Genomic DNA, 11,059 nt, shown 5'->3' on the forward strand with positions numbered 1-11,059 from the left:
AGCAGGAAGAGGGAGTCTCTGTGGCCCAGGGCCCGGGCAGTGCTCAATGGCAGGGGTGCCTCTGGGTCCCACCCCCACCCCCTCACCCCTGCATATCAGATGCCCCGCAGGGCTGGGACCTGCCTGCCCCTCCCCTTGGTGTGGTCATCACCCCGGCCCCGCACCTTCTTCCTTCACTCATTTTTGCTCCCGTTCTGCTGAGTGCTAGGCCAGCCCTGTGCCAGACCCGGGGGTACGGCAGAAAGAAGGTCTCCCTTCTGGAATTCTTCCCGTGGAAAGCAGTCACTGGCATAACCGCACAGAGCCCTGGGCCCTCAGACCCAAAGCAGCCACTTCTCTCTCACCCAGATCTCCAGGCCCCACACCCTCCCGTGTCCTGCGCCGCACACCCCGCACCGTTCCCGCCCCTGGTTTCTCTTGACCTGCGGGGCTGGGGTGCCTGGTTTGTTCCCTAAATGGATGACGTAGCACAGTGGTGCCGTGGAGGCCGGGCATTCTGGGCGGGTTCAGGGCTGGCAGAGCAGGTCACCCACACGGGAGAAGCCCGGAGAATGCCCACCCTCAACCCTGGGTAGGGCCAGCCCCTGAAGGTTTCTCTCTTTTCTGGGGTGTGGAGCCGGGAGTGCCAGGGCCGCTGCCCCTCGAGCCACGGCGGCAGGGCCCAGAAAGGGGGTGACAATTAAAACTGCTCTCAGTCAGGCAGCCCTGGTAATGGACCACCCTGGGTCCAGGGCGGCAGTTGGGTCTGGTCGGGAGGGCACAGATGGGAACCTCAGACCTGCCCTCTCCTGGCTCACTGCGGGCAGAAGACCCCAACCAGACTTCAAAGAAGCTTCGGGTACCAAGGGGAAGGTGTCCCTCAGGGCAGGGAGTTACAACTCCAAACAGCCCCGGGGCGCAGGGCATCCCTGCGGGGAAGTAGGCGGGTCTCCTGTGCAGACAGGTGGGCAGCCGGGGAACCGGGTTAGCCGCCGGGAGGAGCCCGCCTGTCCCTCATTAGAGGCGGGAGTGTGATGGCGTCCTGGCGTGCGTCCAACCTGGGCAATTACACTCCCCGACCTAGATTCCCCCTCAGCTTCAATTAGCGCCAGGACGCGTCCTCACTTCCCACCCAGACTGGCCAGGAAGCGGCCACCACATCCCCCGGGCCGCTGGCTCTGCCGCACGAGGGGCGGATGCCTGTGTGGTCGCCCGTCCTGCAGACACGGGATGACGCAAGGGAAAGCCTGGGGCTCCCTGGCTCTGCTGGGGAAGGGCAGTGGGCGAGGCCCCCCCGAGTGTCGGGAAGCCAACCCCCCAGCGCTCCGCCCGACCACCGGGCGGGACCGGGGACCCTGCGTGGGTGTGATCCTGGGAAAGGCGACCCCGTGCACACTGACCTCCCCCGGCCCCTCCGCAGGGAACACCATCTCCATGCCCACGGCCTCTGGCGCCAAAAAGCGTTTCTGGATCATCGAGGACATGTCGCCGTTCGGCAAGAGGCGCAAGACGGCCTCCTCGCGCAAGATGCTGGACGAGGGCATGATGCTGGAGGGCTTCCGGCGCTTCGACCTCTATGAGGACTGCAGGGACCCGACCTGCCAGTTCTCGCTCAAGGTCACGCACTATCACTGCACGCGGGAGAACTGCGGCTACAAATTCTGCGGCCGCACGCACATGTACAAGCACGCGCAGCACCATGACCGCGTGGACAACCTCGTGCTGGACGACTTCAAGCGCTTCAAGGCGTCGCTCAGCTGCCACTTCGCCGACTGCCCCTTCTCGGGCTCCAGCACGCACTTCCACTGCCTGCGCTGCCGCTTCCGCTGCACCGACAGCACCAAGGTCACGGCGCACCGCAAGCACCACGGCAAGCAGGACGTGATCAGCGCGGCGGGCTTCTGCCAGTTCAGCTCGAGCGCCGACTGCGCCGTGCCCGACTGCAAGTACAAGCTCAAGTGCTCGCACTTCCACTGCACCTACCCGGGCTGCCGCCACACGGTCGTGGGCATGTCGCAGATGGACTCGCACAAGCGCAAGCACGACAAGCAGGAGCGCGGGGAGCCGCCCGCCGCGTCCCCGGGCCCCGCCGTCGGCCTGGACGGCGCGCTGTCGCTGGGCACCGAGCCCGGGGGACCCCTGCTCTTCCTGCCGCCCGCCGCCGCCGCCGCGCCCGCGGGCCTGGGGCTGGGGCCTGGCAACGCGGGCGACTCCGGGGACCCCGGCCCGCCCGACGGCCCCGCGCCCCGCGACTGCCCCGCCGCGCCCGCGCCCGGCCCCGCGGGGGCCGTTGAGTCGTCGCAGGACGACGAGGAAGAGGAGCTGGAGCTGCCTGAGGAGGAGGCGGACGACGACGACGACGACGACGAGGACGACGACGACGAGGAGGAGGAGGAGGAGGACGACGACGACGACGACGAGGACCTGCGCACCGACTCCGAGGAGTCGCTGCCCGAGGCGGCGGCGGCGGCGGCGGGGCGCGGGGCGCGGAGCCCGGAGCTGACGGCCCCCGCGCCCGCCGCAGCGTCGCCCTAGCCCGCCCGTCGGGGACGCGTCGCCCGCCCCTCTCCCGTGGTGGCCATTGTGATTCCTTTTGTAAGAGATGCTACTTATGTGTAACGCTGCCCCCTCCTGCCCCCCCCACCCGCGGCCAGAGCTACGCCATCGCACCCGGGGCCGGCGTGGGGAGGCGCTCCGGGCTCGGGGCGGCCCCGCTGGTGCTTCCGGACCCCGAGTCCGTCTCAGGACAGAGGCGGGGGCCTCCCTCTGGTGCTCAGGGCCGCCCCCCCCCCCCGCCCGCGGCGCGCGGCCAGCGGCTGGAAGGACAGGCTGCACTTCGGGGATCTTCTTCTTCAGGGAAACAGAAGGTGCTCTTGTCCGGGGTGGGACCGAGGAGCAGGGAGCCCCCCCCCCCAGTCCCCGAGGGCGAGGCGGGCGCGCAGACACTCGGGCAACGGCCCCGCGCGCCCCTCCCCGCGGTCGGACCCTGGGCCCCGCGACCACGCCGGTGGGATTCCTCATTGCTCAGGAATGGGAAGGGCGCTGGGGGTCACCGCGACCCCCACCCCGAACCCCCAGAGGCGGGCCCGGGTTGCATCTGGCAGGGCCTCCCCATTCATGCAGCTAAGATCCTCCCTCCTGGCCCTGGGGGGCGGGGGAGGGCGGGCCAGAGGCGCCAGCGCCAGCGACACTGCAGGGACCGCGGAGGAAACCTCACGGAATTGGCAGACCGGGGCACGGCCCCCACCCCCCCTCCGCTGGGACCGAACCCGCATCTGCCACCCCCACCCCCAGGGCTGGGGCCTGGACGCCAGCCGCGCGGTGACTCCCAGGCCCCAGCCTCTGCGCCCGGAGGGCCGAGGCTGTGTCCGCTTCCAAACGCAAGAGCGGCAGGTGCTGGGATGCTGGGCCCCGCCGGGGTCTCAGCCACCCACGTGGCGGGAACAGGAAGGATACCACTGTTTGGGGCTTTAATATCCAAAATGGAAAAAAAAATGCGAGAAAGTTGTACAGTATTTTTCCTGTAAAGGTTATTATTCTACATAGAACAAAAAGAAAAAAGAGGCAGGCGGGCTGTGAGAGCGCAGGCCCGCCTCGGACCAGCCCTGAGGTTGGAGACCGAGTGCAATCGCTCACGTGGGACTGCGTTTAGCATTTATTTTAGAGGCCTTACCAGTTTGAGGCTGTCTGTCTTTACACTAGCACTGACGGGAGCTGCGTGATTCCAACTTTTAACTTGAATTTTGTAGAAACAAGAAAAAGGACGATTACTGTTGATACAAGTTTGTATTTAACATTTGAGTTTTTCTCTATTGGTTATGCGTGTGGCTTTATAGGGCTTCCCCCCCCCCCCGCCCCCGGTTGGTTTTTATTATTTTGTTTGGGATGCTTCGCCAGTGCAACCCACCCAGGTTTGGGTCCCTTTTCAAAACATCCCCACTTCCTGGAGAGGAGGAGGCCACCTTGCCCGACTTGGGGGGCTGGGGGGTCGTGGGGGGCATCTGGCTGACGCACACCCGGCCACGAGCTCTGAAGGCGACAGGGACCCAGCACAGGCTGCCCAAGCTTCCCGGGTCTCCAGTCCCAGCCACCAGCCTGGCCCAGGTTGGACCCTGAGACTCAGTCACAGGCAGAGAGCCGAGCCCAGCCTGTCCCTGCAGATCTCCAAGAGGAGCCCCACCTGATGGCGGGGAGGTGGGCACTGGTTTTTTTTTTTTTTTTGTCCGTGTGTGTGTGTGCGCACATGTGTGTGTGTGTGTGTGTGTGTGTGTGAGTGTGTGTGTGTGTGTGTGTGTGTGTCCCCTCTTGGCTGCCCACAGCCAGAGAGCCAGGATCACCTGCACTGGACAGAGGGAGCAGGGAGGGAGGAGTGGTCAGACGGAGCGCACCTGACTCAACAGGGAGCAAATCATTTCCTAACCCGTGTCCCGCACCAGAGCCTCCCGAATTCTGTGGGCGCCTCGCGCTGCTGCTGACATTCGCCCAGACTCTGTGCCGAGCCGCTGGGTGTGTGGAGGGAGTTTTGTAAAGGAAACAAAACAAAAACAGAAAACAAAACACAAAAAACATTTTTCAATGTAGCAAAATTAACAACAAAAAAAGCCAACAAAAAAAAAAAAAGAAAAGAAAAAAGAAAAAAGAAGATGCCGACAGTGGGAAGTCTAGCCTTTTGTAAACTCCATATTGCACACTAGGACTATAAGCCATTGCTAGCTCATTTTGAATTTTAACGTGTAATTTTTGTTTTATTTTCTTTCTGTGGGGAAAACAATGCTTGATCCACCAATGCTCTTTTTAATGTTTTATAACTATGTATGTGTATATATATAAATATAAAATAATATGTATGCACATATGTGTGTGTATATATCTATATGTATATACATATATAGATATATAGAGATATATAGAGAGGTTTTGAGACGAAAAATGCAGAACGTGAAAACCGAACTGAACAGCGTGTGCTCTGATTACTTGAATCTGGTCTCCTCGGCACCTGGTTATTAAGAACTGAATATTTTTCCACTTGAATTTAGTGCTATTAGAAATTTAATATATGTGTTTTATTTATTTGATTTTTTTTTTGCATGACTGATGCAAGGTTTGACATTTTCACTCAATAAAAACTGGAAAAAAAATCTATCAAGGGATCTTTTATTTTTAAAATCAGCCTCGAGTGGCTGGCAGTGATCTGGCCACGCAGGACGGCACAGCCGTGGCCGGGCTCCACGTGCCAGGGTGGGGACGAGGGGAGGGAGTCGGTCGCTCCTCAGCTCTGGCAGGGAAGGGGCAGACCAGCTTGGCCCTGGGATGGGGCCGAGTTCCCCCAGGTTGCCGGGACAGACGGTGGGGAGCTCGGGTCCTGACCACCGGAACGGTGACCTCCGTCCCCGGCGCTGCCTGAAGCCCCCGAGTGAGGCTCAGGGGCTGCCGGACGGCAGAGCTGAGTGGCCTGGAAGCCTCAGGCAGAGGCTCCGTATGCCCCCCCCCCCTCCCCCGGCACCCCTGCCCCGAGACCCGGGCCCACCCCGGCCTCCCCCAGCCAGGGCCACTGAGCAGGCGCTTGGCAGGTCATCCCTCGCCGCCTCCTTCGGCTCCTTCCTCCTTCCTGCAGGGACCTGCCTGGGCTGGGAACGGCGCGTACCCGGATCCGATCCGGATGCTGGCTCGGCTCCTGCCCGGAGCACGTGGGGGCAGAGCCAGAGGGGGCCAATTCCTAGGTCTGCAGCCACCAGCCCCGGGCCTGAACTGCGGCCCTGGGGCCTGACGGCGGGGGGCTCCCTCAGAAGCATGGGTGGCAGGAATACAGGCACCGGGCCTCGCCTGCCCTGACATTTCTAAACGGTGACCTGCTTTCCCATTTAACCGCGTCGTCTGCACCCACCTTGCCAGTCTTGCCCTGAGCTGACCTCCTCCCAAGTGGCCAAAGCATCCCAGGGCCCGGGGGAGGGATGTGTGGGACCCACCAAGTACTTCCGCTTCGAGCATCTCGCTGGGTCTGCCACTGCTGTGATGAGCACCCCTGCCTTCCAGAGGAGGGTAGTGGAGGGGCAGGAAGGTGAAGCCCCAAAGAGCCCCTCTCCCCGTGACCGGGCACCAGCAGGAGGAGGGGTCGGGATGGGGGGGGAGAACTGTCCCCTCCCACCGGGTCCGCACCCTCCCAGCACCCTGCTCACTGTCGTTTCCACCACAAACGCCTCGGTTCCAACCCAGCCCCAGCACAGAAGGCCCTTCCTTTTCTTCTTTCTTCCTGGAACGCAGCCCACAGGCTATTTACATAAATATGTTTGTAACAGACGCGAAAATATATACTTTTTTCTGTCTTATTAAAATGTTCAAGTTGGAACTCGCCTATTGTTTGTGGATATCTCGATTCTGTTAAATAAAACAGTGACTAATTTATGGGATAAAACACAAGTTCAACAAATTAAAACCATTATTGGAGCTTCACAGGCCCTGGTGGGCCGCTCCCGTGGGGCCGAAGGGGAGGCACGGAGCCAAGGCCAGACCTCAGTCGGGTGAGTGGGTGGCGTGACCACAGGGCCGCCTTTGGGCGCTGCGGCAGGGGGCAGGGGCCCGCCGAGGCGTGAGGGCCAGCTCTCGGGGGCTCCATCTTCAGCTGCCCCTAGGGGGGACTCCTTGGGGCCCAGGGGAGGGAGGAGAGACTCAAGGTGGACGATCTCTAAAACGCCCCTGCGCTGGCTGCCCCCAGGTCTTCGGGGCCCAGAGGGATCTCAGCGGAGCCACACATGGTGGACAGGTGGGTCTCGTACCTGGCCCAGGGAGGGGGTCGCAGGTCTCAGGGGGCCCCTCAAAGAGCCTCAGGGGGACAGGGACCTGTGACCCATCAGGACGTTGCCCCGGGCCAGCTCACTACCCCGAGTCCCAGGCACTGCCCCATATGAGGGCAGAGAGAGGTGGCCACATGGCACACCATGAGACCATGTCCCTCGTCCCCAAGAAGGCAGTGGGGCTCGCGGTGCAGGGGTGCCGAGTGGGCCCAGGCCCCACCGCACTCCCTGTGGGTTGTTGGACTCAGTAGGAAATGCAGTAAAACATGTTTTCATTCTTGGATTTAATTAGCTGTGGTGGTGTGATGCTCCTACACCCAAACTGGGGCAAATTCAAGAGTTTTGTAACCTCTTGGAAAGAGCCAGAACCAGCTGCGCAGGCTCACGCAGAGCTCAGTGGCCTGCCCACCTCCCACGGACCCGGCCCGGCCTGGGAGCTACCAGCCGCTGACTCATACATGGGAGTCGGGCCTCGGCACTCATGATTGGCCGTGCCCCCTCCCGCCAGCCCCTTCCCCAGGCCACGCGGCCAGCCTGCCCCGTCCTTCACAAGGCGGCCCTGGGCCACAGGCTGGCTTGGCCCACAGCCAGGCCACAGCAGGTGCCAGGCAGAGAGGCATCCAGGAAGCAAGGTGGACAGTCGGGGCCCTCAGACGGGCTGGGGCCCTGGGGACCCAGTGGGGCCCGGCCTGTGCCACCCTCGCAGGGAGGAGCCGCCCCACCCTCTCGGGTGGGCCAGACAGGAAGCAGCTCCCAGGAGGCCCGCAGCCAGCACGGGAGGGAGGCAGACGGTGCCTAGTGGCCGGACGCAGCTGCTGCTCCTGTGCGCCCTGTGCCCCATGCTGCTCAGGGGCGGGGGGTGGGGGACACATGGCCTCGGAAAGTCCAAAGCTTTTTCCCCACCAAAGGATGCCCTCGGCCCTGGCCAGGGCCCCCGCAGGCCTGGGTGCTGCGCCCTGGGTCTGGAAGGCACCCCGGGAGCTGCTTGTGCCTGGAAACAATTCTCCCAGGGCTGCGGCTGCGGGTGCTGTGCGGAGGGCCGGGTGCTGGAGTTTCCGGGGTGTATGTAAAACTGCGGCCCTGTCACTATAAAGAAGATCCTTCCAGGGCTTGTCAGGGAACAAGGAAAGGCTTCGGGCGCTCTCCTTACGAAATAGTAAAATCATATCTCTTCTTCTCGAAGAGCATGAACTTGAAAGTGATCAGTAACTACTAAGGGTTGCTCGTAATTCAGGTGAAAGGCCCCCACAATTTTGCTGGGGTGGGAGTGGGGGATGGGAGCTGGGGGGGCACAAAGGGGCCGCGGAGAGCACCCCCCAGCTCAGGCCCTGCATGTCAGCCTAAGCCGGCTCTCCCCAGGCGGGGGGCGGCCGCCACAGATCAGCGCCCCACCCTGAGGGGGGTCTATGGATCCGCGGGCGTGGCGGATCCCAGGGTCCAGGGCAAAGGCATGGGGGGCAAGACTGGGGTCTACCTCTGGGGGAGCACTTCCCCCGAGGCTGGGGCCACACCTGCAGGGTCTCAAAGGCACCTTCACACCTGCCGCGTGGAGCCTCCGACCCTCTTTTCTGGGTGGCTTGGCAGCAACCGTCTTAAGCAAACAGACGAGGAAACACTAAGGATGAAGTAAACTCCTGGGATCAGGTTGTCAGAAAATGTCTCCTGCCTGCCTTCCTCCTCTTTGGGCTCCAGGGCAGGGGTAGGGACAGGGCTGGGGCAAGGATAGGGGCAGGGCAGGGGTAGAGGAGGGCTGGGGCAGGGCTGGGGCAGGGGTAGGGGTGGGGTAGGGGCAGGGCAGGGGTTGGGGAGGGCTGGGGCAGGGACAGGACTGGGGCAGGGGTAGGGGAGGGCTGGAGCAGGGGTAGGGCTGGGGCAGGGGAGGGCTGGGGCAGGGGTAGGGGAGGGCTGGGGCAGGGACAGGGCTGGGGCAGGGGTAGGGGAGGGCTGGGGCAGGGCTGGGGCAGGGGTAGGGGAGGGCTGGGGCAGGGGCAGGGCCGGGGCAGGGGTAGGGGAGGGCTGGGGCAGGGACAGGGCTGGGCAGTCACCAGAGGAGAAGGCTGTTCTGGTCCCAGACCCAAGAACCAACCTCAGTGCTCCTGGCTAGGCGAAGGGCAAAGGTGAGAGAAGAACCTTCTAGAGAACCCCCGCTCCCACTTGGTGTGAGCCCGCAAAGACACAGGATTCACTCTCAGTGAGACAGGCAGGTCACAGGACAGGGTGAAAGGAATGTCCCGTCTTTATTAAAATATAGGCGGGGCTGGGGGGGCTGTAAGTGCACCCGCAAAACCAGACAGACAGTAGAGGGGAGATCGTGTGCTCTCTGCTCCCTTCTATAGTGACCGGATTTTTTAAACATCTGAGATGTGCTTCCATAACATGAGAGAAGACGAACACGTAAATCTCAGCAGCCCCTTCCCTCCCCCAGGGAGCTCCCCCTCCCAGACCTGGGGGGCGGGGGTGGGGGAGGCCGGGCGCGCAGGTGGGGGAGCAGCCTCCCTGGCCTCCGCTCTGGGCTCTGCTCCTGGGACAGCGCTGACGCTGACGCTGACGCCAGGCCCCGCAGAGCCAGGGGGTCACAGGGGGTGGCTGGGGAGACCCCGGGGCCAGGAGGGCCGGCCCACAGCCTCCCCGCACTGGGGCCTGTTCTTTCCTAAATGACGCTTTACCAAACTACATTGTAATTGAGTTTAATAATCTTCCCCCTTCCAGAAAGGCCTGACGGGCGCTGCCTGCTGCTCACTTCTGCCCCATTCCAAATATTTTTACCTTATTTGGATGAAATGCATTATTTTTCTAATGAAAGGCTTTTTTTTTCAAAGCGCTGTTTCCCTCCGTCCAGCGGCTGCCTTTATTAGGCAGCACTCCTGCCGTTTTGGGGAGGGGTTTTCCCCTCCCTGAAATCTCGCCAGACTCTCTGTCCTCAAAAGCCAACACTGGAGCTCAGGACCCACCTCATCTCCTGCCCGCGGGCCAGCGGACCCCCCTCTGCCCCCCGCTGGGGACGCTGAAGCCTCAGGTAGTCCCGTCTGGGGGAAGGGGGCACTGCCCGGACTCCCCTCCAGTGCACCCCCCCAGCGGCTCCGGCCAAGGCCACCTGCCCTCTGCTCCCCCCATCTGGTGCCATTGCGGGAGGGGCCTCCGGAAAGCTCAACACCAAGTTAGAGACAATGACAAATGGTCACCAAGCTGACCGGGGAGAACCCCAAAGTGCCCACCGAGGACCCGGGGTTTCCCTTCACTGAGGAGAGCTTGCGAAACAGCCGCTCTCCAGCCGCGTCCCACGGACCCCACGTCGGAGCCAAGGGCGCAGCCCAGGCGCCAGGCCCTGTGCTCCTCCGTCTCGGCCCGGCCGCCCGGCTCCCCACCCGGGGGTCCTGGCCCAGGGCAGGCTCGTCGCCCCCGCACGGAGTCCCTGAGCGTTCGGCCTGGCCCGGGGGGGCACGTGGTGGGAAAAGGGACTGCAGGGACGTTATGGGAGGATGTGAGCATCAACGGTGACACCCAGAGGCCCGGACGCTCAGGAGGGTCGGGAAGGGCCGAGCCACCGTCCCCTGACGCCCTGGGCCACAGAGGCGGGTCTGCGGCGGCGGGAAGGGGACTGAGCTCCCAGCCCCAAAAGGGAGCCCAGGCAGGAGAAGGAACGCTGCCCGAGACCGAAGAGCAGCCCTTTGCCCGGGGCGCCGGCTGGGCACGAGGCCGGGGCACATGGGCACCAGCAGGGAGCGAGGCGCGCGCCCGCAGGGCTCCGCCTCCCCGGCCCTGCACTCTGTCCCCAGCTGGTATCTACACAGGGCGCCTGGAAGTGGCCGTGCCCACCGTCCGCACGCGGCACCGGGCTTGAGGGAGCAGGGGCCCCTTGGAAGGAGCGTCGCATGCTTTTCCGGGCACAGCTGAGCGCTGTGTGAAGGTTAAAGGGAGACGGGGAGGGAGAGCGGGAGACGGGGGAGGAAGACAGAGCGAGACACACGCTCTCCTGGGAGCACATTCATCCATTTAAGGAAGGAGAGCTCATCACCCGCAGCACCAGGTCTATATACAGTAACACGAGGTCCCTTCCCTGCATCAGGATGTCGCCCTTCCGCGCTGCGAGCCGAGGACCAAACCCTCCAGCTGTCGGTGAGCAGCTAACGAAACCTGCCTCGGGAAAGGGCCCGTCCCCCATCGGGCCCACAGGAAGGGCCGCCCAGACACCCCCCTCGGCCCCCTTCCGGGCTCGCGGGTGCAGCCCCCGGCGAGCCCCACTTCCGGGCGGCGGGTGCTGCGAGCAGACAGGGAGCCACAGGCAGGAA

At 63.3% G+C, this 11,059-nt stretch overlaps 1 protein-coding gene across 1 annotated transcript in view; it reads left to right on the top strand.

Annotated features, from left to right (window-relative positions):
* Positions 1 to 5,081, top strand: part of CASZ1 (castor zinc finger 1) — a 54,423-nt gene extending 49,342 nt beyond the window's left edge. The window contains exon 19 of the mRNA XM_039235028.1: positions 1,400 to 5,081. Within this exon, the coding sequence (XP_039090959.1) occupies positions 1,400 to 2,514 (1,115 nt within the window). The 3' untranslated portion in view covers positions 2,515 to 5,081. The remainder of the gene's footprint in view (positions 1 to 1,399) is intronic.
* The last annotated feature ends 5,978 nt before the right edge of the window (positions 5,082 to 11,059 follow it).

The sequence above is a fragment of the Hyaena hyaena genome, unplaced genomic scaffold, assembly GCF_003009895.1.
Source record: "Hyaena hyaena isolate Hyena2069 unplaced genomic scaffold, ASM300989v1 scaffold_94, whole genome shotgun sequence".
Taxonomy (NCBI): domain Eukaryota; kingdom Metazoa; phylum Chordata; class Mammalia; order Carnivora; family Hyaenidae; genus Hyaena; species Hyaena hyaena.